This window comes from Prunus dulcis, chromosome 2 (assembly GCF_902201215.1).
Source record: "Prunus dulcis chromosome 2, ALMONDv2, whole genome shotgun sequence".
Lineage (NCBI taxonomy): Eukaryota > Viridiplantae > Streptophyta > Magnoliopsida > Rosales > Rosaceae > Prunus > Prunus dulcis.
Window position 1 is genome coordinate 8450824 of NC_047651.1, and position 13012 is coordinate 8463835.

The window sequence follows — 13012 nt, forward strand, 5'->3', positions numbered from 1 at the left end:
TAATAAATTATTAGCAGGATAAAATGGTCTTTTTCTAGAATAAATAAATAGTTAAAAATTAATTTAGGATCGGATTGTTACAGTTCTATAGTAGATTTGTTTTAGAATGAGGAATCTCGTAGATTTTCTCCAAATGTGGAGTTTTTCCACGTAAAATAATTCTCTATGTGTTCCTTTGTTTTATGCTCTGCACATTTTAGGATTGATAAGTCATATCAATCCTACTACCAAAGTTCATTTTTATTTATTGATTATAATATTAAATTGACTTATTTATCAGCTAAGCATTATTAGTCATCCTACATGTAATTTCAACATTTGTAGCCCCGAGCCGGCCAAAAGAGAAGTCAAAATATAGCAATTCTTTTTAATTGTTATTTTATACAAATAATATTAGGAGGAGGGAGCATTCGAACATAAAACCTCAAATACGGAGATAACGACTCTTAACTACTTGAATTACAAATTCTTTACAAGTCGAAGTATAACAACTTGATTAAAAACAAAGAGGTCGTTAAAACTGATTGTACAAAATGATACGTGCATCTTTCTAAATCCACAAGACGTACGATGGGTAGCTACTGCCTCTATTGTCCCACTACCATAAAAGTTTCTTTTTGTCAAGAAATAATAGCAGAAGACCTAAAATAGTCGGAAATAGCAGTGCACCATGTGTCTGACTAACCACTATTCTTCATACTTACATATTGCTAAAATATGAAATCTATGAGAGAATATTTGTTTGTGGGAATTTTCTGTGTATTCTTCTCCTTGTAGGAGGTCATATTTATAATACAACGAAATCTGAATGGGCAAGTAAATAATAAATTCCTAAATCTATTTGCAGTAGGAAATCAGGAATTAAAGTAAATCAATTCCAATTATAATAGGAATTCTTGGTGTGTAAGGAAAGTAAGTCAATATCCACAAGTCACGCCAACACTCCCCCTCACGTTGGTGCATAGATGTCGCCAATGCCCAACTGATCTAGTGAATTGTGGAATGCTTTATTGGAAATCGCCTTTGTCAAAATATCCGCCAATTGATCCTCGGATTTCACAAAAGGAAACTGAAACACTTTAGCCTCAAGCTTTTGTTTGATGAAGTGTCGATCCACCTCAACATGTTTAGTACGATCATGTTGAACCGGATTCTGTGCAATGGCTATAGCAGCCTTGTTGTCACAAAAGAGATTCATTGTGGATGTAGGTTTATACCCAAGTTCAGTAAGCAACTTTCTTAACCAAAGAAGTTCACAAATCCCTTTAGTCATGCCTCTGAACTCGGCTTCTGCACCGGATAAAGCTACTACATTCTGTTTCTTGCTTCTCCATGTCACCAAATTACCTCCCACGAATGTGAAGTAACCCGATGTGGATTTTCTATCTGTTACATTACCTGCCCAATCTGCATCTGAATAACCATCAATATTTAGATGACCATGCTTTGAGAACATAAGTCCTTTTCCAGGTGCAGACTTCAAATATCTAAGTATCCAAAGAACTGTATTCATATGGTCTTCACTTGGAGAGTGCATAAATTGATTGACAACGCTCACAGCATAAGCAATGTCTGGTCGAGTATGTGACAAATAGATCAATCTTCCCACTAACCTTTGGTATCTTTCTTTGTTAGTTAGAACTTGATCCGGATATTCTCCAAGATGATGATTCTGAACAATAGGAGTGTCCGCAGGTTTACAATCTAGCATTCCTGTGTCTGTCAACAAGTCTAAGACATATTTCCTTTGAGAGAGAAATATGCCTTGCTGTGATCGAGCCACCTCAATTCCCAAGAAATACTTGAGTCCACCTAGATCCTTCATCTCAAACTCAGTAGCCAAATAGTCTTGTAGCTGTGATATTTCCTGTTTATCATTCCCAGTAATAATCATATCATCAACATAGATTATTAATGCTGTTACCTTCCATTTTCGATGTTTCAAGAACAGAGTATGATCTGAGTTGCACTGTTTGAAACCATTGTTCTTCATTGCCATGGTGAACCGTCCAAACCATGCACGTGGTGACTGTTTCAATCCATACAATGCTTTTTGTAACCTGCAAACTGTTCCAGTCTGAGTAGTATTATATCCAGGAGGAATGTCCATGTACACCTCCTCCGTGAGTTCGCCATGTAGAAAAGCATTCTTTACATCAAACTGGTGTAGTGGCCAATCCAAATTAGCTGCAAGGGACAATAAGACTCGGACGGTGTTTAACTTTGCAACTGGAGCAAAGGTTTCTTCATAGTCTATACCATAGGTCTGTGTGTATCCTTTTGCCACAAGTCTTGCCTTGTATCGCTCGATAGATCCATCTGCATTGTGTTTTATAGTAAACACCCATCTACATCCGATAGTCTTTTTTTCTCGGGGTATAGTCTCCAATGTCCAAGTCTGATTTTTCTCAAGGGCTTTCATCTCCTCTTTTATAGCTTGGACCCACTTAGGATCTTTCAATGCTTCATAGACCTTGGTTGGAATATGGATAGCAGACAACTGATGCACAAAAGCCTTGAGTGGTTCAGACAGCTTCTCAGAGGATACATGATTTGCAATTGGATACTTGGATGTCTTGCCAATATCAGGTGAATAACGGTTTGGTGGCTTCCCAAGATTTTGCCTGAAAGGTAATTGATATCCAATAGTTTTATCATCTAAATGCACAAGTCTAGTAGGAGTAGTTACCTCAAGGATATTCTCAGGAGATTGGTCTGTTGGTACTGTTGAGTTAGAGGGGGGTCTTCATCTTGTTGTTCTGTATTGTCTGGAGGTGTGAGACTCGGATCAGAAATATCTTCGCATGGATCAGGTGGGTCAGGCAATTGATCGCTATGAATGGGCGATTGGTCGCTTTTTGACAGAGAGTAATCTCGTGCTCCAGACTCGGAATGATCAATCATTTCTGTACAAAGGAGAATTTCTTTATTTTCCAAGTTGCTCCAATTTTGCTCTTCACTTTGTATCTCCCCCTGAAGTGTAGAATTGGATGATGGGTCATGGAAGAACAGCTCAGATTCCAAAAAGGTCACATCCAAAGTGACATAGGTTCGTTGGGTAGGAGGGTGATAACAGCGGTAGCCTTTCTGATGAGTGGCATAACCCACAAAAACACAACGAAGCGCACATGGATCAAGTTTGCTACGTTGATTTTTGTGGAGATGAACAAAAGCCACACATCCAAAGATTCGGGGTGTGAGTACCAAAACAGAAGGCAGATGTCTGTGTTGTGCAAGCACCTGTAAGGGAGTTTTAAAGGTCAGTACACCAGAAGGCATGCGGTTGATCAGATGAATTGCGGTGACAATAGCATCATCCCAGTGATGGCGAGGAACATGAGCGCCAATCAGAAGTGCTCGGGCGGTTTCAAGAAGATGTCGATTCTTTTGTTCAGCAACACCATTTTGTTGTGGTGTCTGAGGACAAGTCGTCTCATGGATAATTCCATGTTGTTGGAAGTAAGTCTGAAAGTCATGATTGACAAATTCTCCACCATTGTCCGAGCGAAGAATCTGGATTTGAGCATTAAACTGAGTTTTCATCTGTTTGTGGAAGGACTGAAAACAGAAAAACACTTCGTTTTTATTCTTCAGCAAATAAAGCCATGTCATCCGTGTACAATCATCGATGAATGTGACAAACCATCGAACACCAGAAGGAGCAATGATAGGAGAAGGTCCCCAGACATCAGAGTGAATTAACGTAAATGGAGTAGTACACTTGTTCGTACTCAACGGGTAGGGCACACGGTGACTCTTGGCCAAAATACAAGTATCACATGTGAAGTCGGAGTCCTTGAAACCTAAGAATAAATCTGGTATAAGATGCTTCATATAACTAAAAGACGGATGTCCCAATCGACGGTGCCACAACCAGATTTGCTTTTGTTTGCTATCAAAGGGATGTGTCACGCTGTTAGCCATGCCGGGACTGAAGTCATCGACATAATATAGCCCCCCTTCTCTTAGTACCACGACCAAGAATCTCCTTAGTGTGAATATCCTGAAGCAAACAAAAACTCGGGTAAATGAGTACACAACAATTCAATTGTTCAGTAAGCTGACTAACTGACAACAATTTAGTGGATAAAGATGGAACAAGTAAAGTATTAGACAGCGTGAGAGAGGATGAGAGTGCAACAGTGCCAGCCCCTGTCACAGGATAAGTAACACCATTGGCATTTGCAATACAAGTTCGTCGAGGTTGTGTAGTATTCAGAAAATCATCAGGATCAAACGTCATATGATCAGTTGCACCAGAATCAATTATCCAGCTCTTGGAATCAATCTTATCGGAAGTATGGAATCCATAACCAGTACCATTATTGGTCATATTGCATTGTCCTCGATCTGTAAGAGTAGCCCACCAATTGGGGTAGCCATGCGATTTAAAACAAGTCTCACAAGTGTGTCTCGGATCACCACAATATGCACAATCTGGTCCATGTGTCGGGGTCGTTAGTCTAGAAGTCATAATCTGTGCAGCGGAAGATGCATAGGATACAAGTTGAGTAGGAATTGGGATCGGAATCTGAGCCTGAGTCGAGGCCGGAGTCGGAGTTGAAATCGGGATCAGGGTCTGAATCAGAGACAAATTCGGGGTTGGGGTCATCATCGGAGTGGGGGTCGGGGTCGTCTTCGGAGTCGGGGTCGGGGTCGTCTTCTGAGTCGGGGTCGAGGTCGGGGTCGTCATCGTCATAGTCGGGGTCGGGGTCGGGGTCATCAAAAGAGGATCCTGATTCTGGATCGGGTTCGGGGTCAAAGTCTGCATCTGTAGGAGCGGAGCCATCAGGGCACTCAACTCAACGATGGTTGGTGGAGAATGAGAGAAGGAGTCGGTGGTGCTACCTCCATGAGGGTTGAAAAAATCATCAACCCCCATAGCAGCGGCGGGGGTTTGAAACTAGAGTCAGCAATTCCAAGATCGCCGCTTTGATACCATGCTAAAATATGAAAACTATGAGAGAATATTTGTTTGTGGGAATTTTCTGTGTATTCTTCTCCTTATAGGAGGTCATATTTATAATACAACGAAACCTGAATGGGCAAGTAAATAATAAATTCCTAAATCTATTTACAGTAGGAAATAAGGAATTAAAGTAAATCAATTACAATTATAATAGGAATTCTTGGTGTGAAAGGAAAGTAAGTCAATATCCACAAGTCACGCCAACACATATATCTTGTAGGCATACAAAATCTTGAAAATACCATACGTAAAATTGAAATGGTGGGGAAAATCTGAAGCAATGAAAGGCCCCCAAATTAGGTACGCAAATAGAACTCTATAATTCTTGTCTTTTTGTATTTTTTTCCCATATGTTATTGGAGAGCCATTCGAATGCAAAATCTTATATTCAAAAGTCATTCCTCGCACTAATATGCTCCTATTCATTTGTGGTGTGGTTGTTGTTAGGCCAAACTGCGGTATGAGTTCAACAGTAGTTCACGGTCACAGAAAAGTCACAAAAGTTCGAAACTAGTTCAAAATTTACATCAATAAGACCGACTCTCTAGCACACTGGAAATCAAAACGACCAGGAACTTGGCTGTTGCACTACCAGCGTTGCATGTGAAGTCTTGCCCAACTCAAATCCTTAACCAATGACCCCCAATTGGCCATGACCATATTGAATTTAATTTTGTAAAGTCTCCAATTTCAAAAATTCAATATTCCCTTTCAACTGATTTTTTATTTTTTATTCGACCTTTGAACTAAAGGCAACGGAGGACTGTACAAAAATCCATAGAATCGACCACCCTCTCATCCTACCTCAGTGCCAGTTAAAAATGCATGCACGTTAAAAAAAGGAAGAAAAAATATGAAAGGAAACTGCCAGAGCTGGTGCTGTTTGTTGGTATATGTACATATTCCCTTTGTACCAACTGAGAAATTAACACACACACACCAAACCCTAGTTGGATTGGAACAGCACATAATTAGTATACTTATTATCGCTTTAATCATATTATATTATCAGAAATTTGAATACTGAAATTGGTTGAATAGCTGCTCAAAAAAAAAAAAAAAAAAAAAAAGGTTGAATAGGGATGATGTAGGTAGAAACTTCGTATCGAAAATGACAAAAACCGTTGACAATCTTGCATAACATCACCAGCCAACATATATAAAAACGTCTCCCCCCTCTCTTCCATCCCTTTCTCCACGCTAATTAATCTCACAATTTTCAACTTTCAAACACAGAAATTAAATTAAATTAACATAAAAAAAAGAGAGAGAGGAGAAGAATAAGGCGATGGACAACTCCACCACCATGAGTTACAGTGGCGATGAGACAGAAGGCAGCGGCGGCGGATTCGCATACGGCATAGGAGTCTCCGTCGGCGTCTTGGTCTTAATAATCATCGTAACCCTCCTCTCCTACTTCTGCACTCGCATGCGTTTCCCTCCAAACTACCCGTCGTTTCGAAGATCGTCAAGCGCCGTCAGGCAGCTGCAACTCCAAAACGCCGCAGCAGCTGGTGGTGTTGAGTTGGGTCTTGACGACTCCGCTCTACGCAACTTCCCTCAGCTGCTCTACTCCCAAGCGAAGCTCCATAAAAGTGAGTCAACGTCAACGTCAACGACTACTACGAGTTGTTCTATATGTTTGGGTGATTACAAAGACACAGATGTTTTAAGGCTGCTGCCTGATTGTGGTCATCTTTTTCATCTCACGTGCGTCGACCCTTGGTTGAGGCTGCGCCCCACGTGCCCGATTTGTCGGAACTCCCCTGCCCCAACTCCGATCGCTACTCCGCTTGCTGAGGTAGCGCCCTTGGCTGGGAGACGAGACTGATTGCTTTGTAGAAGAGTCATCACTGAGATTTTGGGTGATCAATGAGATTTTTGTACATTTTTCCGATTTTGATTTACATGGTTCTTTTTGGTTTTTTTTTCCTCTTTCTATCTAAGCACTACTGTTTACACGCTGAGATATTTGTACATATTCAGGAGGTTCCCATTTTTGTTAGGGAGCTTCACATTTAAGCCCAAAGATAGAGCCTAAAATGTAGAAAAATCCTACACTATCCAAAATGTAGCTAAATAATATTGTAAATGGAGTATACATTTTACAATTGCAAACATGATTCTCGGTTTTAAATATTACTTCATTGGTTCTAAGTTAACTAAAAGCTTTAATTATTTAAGAGAAAAGGGAAAAAAAAAAAAAAAAGACCTAGCCCTTATTAACATTTTTGCTTTGAAAAAAAAGAAATCTGAAGCTGAGTTTGATTAGAAAAACCCAATTTCCATTGAATGCAGATTTAATTTGTAAAACACGGAAAAACTGAAAAAACAACCATATAACTTAATAAAAAAATAAAAAACCAAAATAATTACCATCTTCTTTTCCCATGGAAGACTCCACGATTGATTGAACGAAAAAAACAAACATGGAATCTTTCGTCTTCGTCTTGGGATGGTGAGGGGTTATAGAAAAACCCTATACTACAACATACTTCTTCATATTGTGACAATTTATTCGTCACATATTTTTTCGAATTGTAACAATTTCTGTGTCATTTTGTCTGTAAAATGTGTCGATGATTTTGTCACATAATTCTATAAAATTTGATGACGTATGATGCATTCCAGACTGAAGTACCTAATTATGAATAACATGTGCAATTGTTCAATGTACAATATAAAAGTAGATAATTACGTTACAAATTGTATGTTCCAAAAAGAGCAAAATAAAGATCCCAAATTAAGTATAGAGACTTGGTAAAACCAAAAGTAAGTCTGGACATAATTAATTCTTAAACTAGTTCTCATCAAGATTGTATAGTTCGCTAGTTCATCGTAGTTGTCATAATCAGAATGGACACCTCCGTTACTACCTCTACAGTTGGTGTTGATTTGCCCCTGAGATGCATGCAAAGCAGACCTCAATTGGGCTCTCAACTATTCTTCTCCTTAAAGCCATTAAAGAAGTAGCTCATGAGCTAGAGGTCTCCATGCGGGGAAAAATATCTATGCCATGGATAGATCTTCCCCTCTCCCGAGCCTCTCACCCATGATTCCAAACTTAGCATTCAATGTCACATCATGCTTCCCATCATGTTATTTTGCTGTGGTGTTCATGGATTAGTGTATTGTATAATTCCTTCTTATTGTAGAAATCTAGTAACATGATTTCTCCCAGCCTCATCAAACCTTCCATGAAACTCTCCCTCCCTGTTAGGTTAAACTATCTTGATATTTATGTCCAATTGTTTCTCCACTTCTACTTTGTAAATTTTGAACATGTCTAAGTCACTCGATTTTTCATTTATTAAGTACCTGTGGACCTTGAGAAATCATATGTAAAGATGAAAAAGTATTTAAAGCCTCCATGAGTTGGAGTTGGAAAAGGTCCACTTGGCTTCTTATTGCTCCTTTCTTTTTTAGGTTTGTTAATTTCCCTTTTACACATTCAATGCATACTTATGCCATCAACAAGAGTTGCTTTCCCAACTAGCTCATTATTTCTGAAAACAGAACAAAAATAAATTAAAAAAAAATAAAAAATCATCAAAGTCCAAACTGAACTTTGACTCTACAAGCCTACTAACTGAAACTAAGTTCTTTCTCATCTAAGGAACATAAACCATCTAGCTCCAAAATAAAACCAAAATCTAGTTCAACCCTAACTACTCCGATTAATGAAATCTATGTACTTGGACTTTGACTTCATTCCCCCCAAACACCTTCAATTCATCCTTGTTTGGTAGCCTCTTCCTTATGAATCCCTTTAGCCTTTTGCTTTTCCAACCACCTCTTGTACCTTTTACAGTCCTTCTTCATATGCCTAATTGTGGGAGCAAATTTCCGTCCCACTAGAATATTCGCCCAAGATTCCTTCATCTTCTCCGCCTCTCTTTCTCCCTGCAAAACAGATCAGAGTAAAAAGACCACACTTGGGGGGTGTTGGCCAAAGGCCCTCCGATGCCTAAGTTAGGTAGGGTGTTTCAAGGAAAACTAGGTGGTTGGAGCCGTGTGTGGTGGCCAGAGCTTTGTGTGAGAGAGAGAAAGAGAGGTGCTAGGGTTTTTGAGAAATAATTTCTGCCGAGTTTCAGTAGGAATTCAGACTGCCTCAACCTTTGTGTGTGGCCATCCTTTTATAGTGGTCTTGAGGGCTGGGGTTTCAGAGGAAAAATTCCTTAGATTGAAAGGAATTATTTCTCCCCGATTTGGAATTGATTTTATTAATTAGGGATTTGATTTATTAGGGTAAATCAAATCCCTAATTATGGTGGGTAGCAAATCAATTCCTAATTTAATTAGGTAACTCCTCATTTAATTGGGAATTGGGGTAGGAATCAAATCAATTCTCGACCTAATTAGGTAACATTCCATTTAATTGGGTAATCCTCAATTAAATTGAATAATTTCCAATTAGGTCAAATAATCCCCAAATGGAAGGAATTATTTGACCTAGGGTTTTGATTTAATTAGGTTCCCACAAATGCCCCACAGCTTCTGCATGGCGTGTAGTGACATGTAGGAGATGTGGATTAACCATTGGGCCATCCAATTGCAACTGGGCTTCCTTTTTTGATTGGGGCTCCTGCGTGGAGGAGGCCTTTTACTTGCTAATTTTATGAAATTGGACTCCCAGTCGGAATGGGCTTGAGATTCCTTGTAGGTAAAGGAACCCCATTTGTTTTAAATATGAGGCACTTCCTTGCTTGTCTTCAAACCGCAAGAAACACTACCCATATTCCAGAGAGAGGTTCTTTGAAAATCGTCTGCTTGCCAAGGAAGAGAGAGTGCATCTCTAGGTAAATTGACTCGAGCTAAAAATATATTTTGTCTTATTGGCTGTGGGTCCAGTGTGGGGAGTTTTGGCAACAAGGAACAATCGTCTGCTAAGGGAGGCATGAGAGCCTGGTGCGTGCTGGTGCATGTTGGAGAGGACTGGGCCTTACGCTGGAGAGAGGCTTCAGTCTGGGCTCGAGCTGGGGCGTGCCAGATGGGCCATGTGGGTTGGGCGTCGCTGCTGGGCCACTCGAGTAGCTGGGCGTGTCTTGGGCCGCAAGGCTGGAGCGAACAGGAGTAGCACCGAGTTGGAATGGGATGCGAGCTGGGCCTCGTGTGCAGTGAGCCAAGTGGGCTCCAGTTGGCAGGCGCTGTGCTCTTCTGTAGATTAGGCTGCAGCTTGCTGGACCCCTTTTTCTTGGTTTTTTGTTGCTGCTGTTTCTTTTTTGTTTTTTTTGTTCACGAACTAGGAATTTTAACTTGAAATTCTCTTCGCTATTTTTTGCAGCTGCTCAATGACCATGTCTTCTGAAAAAAGGCGCCGATCACCAAGCTCACAAGGGCCCTTGTACCTGTGGGGCGAGTCTCAAGTTTCCAAAGAGAAGTTTGTGGCCAATTTGCACCGTGTCATCACGAAGGCCCAATTCAAAACGTGGCGTGCACTTTTCGACTCTGCCATACCCAAGGACATGTATGTCAAGTTGGTAGAGCCCTCGTCTGATAGTGTACCTCGCGTGGATCCGAACAATCCAGGTGCCAGGATTATCACATTTCCGTCCTTTCTATTTATTGCTGGACTTCATGTTTCCCCTGTCGAAATTTTTCAGGGAGGTGCTCTGCGCCATAGAGTGTGCCCCGAGCCAGTGTACTCCCTATGTTTATCGAGCGGTCATCTGCTTTGAGAATCTGAGCCACTTCTTCAGGCTTGGTCTGACTATGCTGGAATTCTTCTACTTCTTCGAGCTGAGACGCTTCGAGAAGTATGCCCAACTTCGTGCGCACAAACCCAAGTTGTTTGATAGTCTGAGTCAAGGCGATCATGTGTGGAGCAAGGACGTGCTGGAGATCAGTGGCAGATGGGAAGGAGAGGTTGGCGACAGTCCGCTCGTTCCTCTTACCTACTGTGATGGTAAGTTGCATCCCTTTGGTCCGTTATAGTTGTTGGGGAATTTAGTGTGTCTGACTAACTTTTGTCTTCTGCTTGTAGATGATGCCATCCGAAAGAAGCTCACTCTCGACCCGGACATGACAAAGGTTCGACAGGCTTTGAGCATCCCCACCAAGTTTTGTGAATAGTGCTGGATGCTGAGCGAACATCAGAAGAAAGTTGGTGGCCCGCCCCCTGCTGGAGATATTGAAAGGTGGAAGTCGCGCTGCTTGAAGCTAAGTGACTTGCCAGTCGAGCAAGAGGAGTCATCGACCAAGTCCCCCGATGATAGGAAAGCGTGCAGTAGATCTGCCCACGATGAAGCTGCAGTTTCACTATCAGTGGATAAGTCTCCACAGCGAAGACAACCGAGATCTTCTCTTACCGCGAACAAGTCTTCCACAAGGGAGGTCTCGTCTGCTGAGAAGGCTATATGGGAGTTGCTCCTGCCTCGTCTACCGAGATCAAACGCCTTGTCAGCGCGAACAGCAAAAAGGCCAATGGCATGTAGGAGGTTCGGGATATTCTACTCAAGTCTCTGGCCGTTTTGCCTAAGACCTGTAATCTGCCATGTAAGGAGGCCACTAGGAAGCAAGGTTTGAGTCGTCTGCGCCGATCTATAAATCAAGCTGAGAGGACTGTACCGCTGCCTAGCAACCATGACTCATCTGCGGGGCCACAAACAGTCAAGCGTGGAGCTGACTCAATGTTGCAAGTTGCAGCCAAGAGAGCTAAAGAGTCGTCTGCTCAAGCGAAGAGTCATCCAATTGCGCGAACTGCTGATCTAGGAATTGGTGATAGCTTTGCTAGGGGCGAGCCCGTGTCTGATCTATTGAAAACGGGCTTTCTATCAAGTCAGTTTGCTTGCGCTAAGCTAGTTGATCACGTGTATCGAGCTGGTGACCTTTGTGCTTTCTCGAGCCTTCCCTTGGGAAAGCAAGAAGAAGCTGTCATGTATCATCTTCAAAAAGGGATGGTTTTTGCTGTTCGGGCCATGCGGAACTCGCGTGATGTTGCCCCATCTTCTACCCAGCTTGACAAGCTAGTAAAGAAGAATGCCGACCTGACTGACAAGCTCTCGAACGAGCGGATTTGCCATGACGCGAGGATTTTCGAGATGAAGAAGAGTATGTCCGTGCTCAAGAGTTCTGTTGGCCAAAAGGATGGTGAACTCAAGTCTCTTATGGCTACCCTGCTCAAACGCAAGGAAGCCTACTTCTGCCTCGAAAGTAAGCACGCTGCTTTGGCCCAGGATCGTGACAAACTGCTGGTCAAGTTTGACACCCATGTGGAAGCTACGGAGGCATCCAAGCAAGAGATTGCTACTAATACGTACAAGATGGGATACCTAGATTGCCAGAATGGTGCTTCTCCTTCCTGCCCTCTCGAAGATGATGATGGTAAGCAGTACTGCCTTGACCTGCCCCCCGCTCAGAGTGAGCAGGTTAATGTTGTGGATGCAGAAGCAGTTGAAGAGCAAATAGCAGATGAAGTTGCAATGGAGGAAGACAAACCCCAAGGTGGGTCAGCTGATGAGGCTAAGGTGGATGTGAAGGAGCAGGCAGCCGAGGCGGTTGAGTAGGTGGTGCTGGTTGGGCAAAGTGAGGTTGTTGCCAGTGTAGTTGAGGATGTGATTGGCTAAGGGTCACCTGCTGAAGTCCCCCAGTAGTTATAGTTCATTTTTGCTATTTTTGAACTTGTAATTTTCTTTCAATAAGTGGTCTTTGGTTGACCACCTTATTTCTTGTTGAACTTGGCTGGTCGGTCGCTTTGTTATGGAATTTTCAATCGTCTTTTGAACTTCAATTCTCGTTGTATCTTGTAAGCGTGTGTCTAGAGACATAGCACTTGAAAGAGACTCTATTGAGTTTGTGCTCGTGAAGTAGCTTGTGTATAATATAGATAAGGCTTGTTGCCTGTATGTGTATGTTTGTGGAACATAATGCTTGAAAAAAATACTTCATTGAAAAGCTTGCTCTTGTATTGATGTTGGTGTGAATACATCGCTTTATTGAATAAAGAAAATTAACAACATAGGTAACATCGAAAGCCGTTTGTCTTCAATGGAAGTACGGGAGGCTCGTCGCCTGCTAGGAGTCGACCAGGTAAGCGAAGAGCTT

At 41.8% G+C, this 13012-nt stretch overlaps 1 protein-coding gene across 1 annotated transcript; it reads left to right on the top strand.

Moving 5' to 3' along the window:
* Positions 1-6257: 6257 nt before the first annotated feature.
* Positions 6258-6800, top strand: LOC117618047 (RING-H2 finger protein ATL70-like). Its single transcript, XM_034347676.1, has one exon. It carries the CDS (start codon positions 6258-6260, stop codon positions 6798-6800), a length of 543 nt encoding a protein of 180 aa, XP_034203567.1.
* The last annotated feature ends 6212 nt before the right edge of the window (positions 6801-13012 follow it).

Coding starts and splice junctions, on each gene's coding strand:
- LOC117618047 (XM_034347676.1), top strand. CDS start 6,258: ATGGACAACTCCACCACCATGAGTTACAGTGGCGATGAGACAGAAGGC.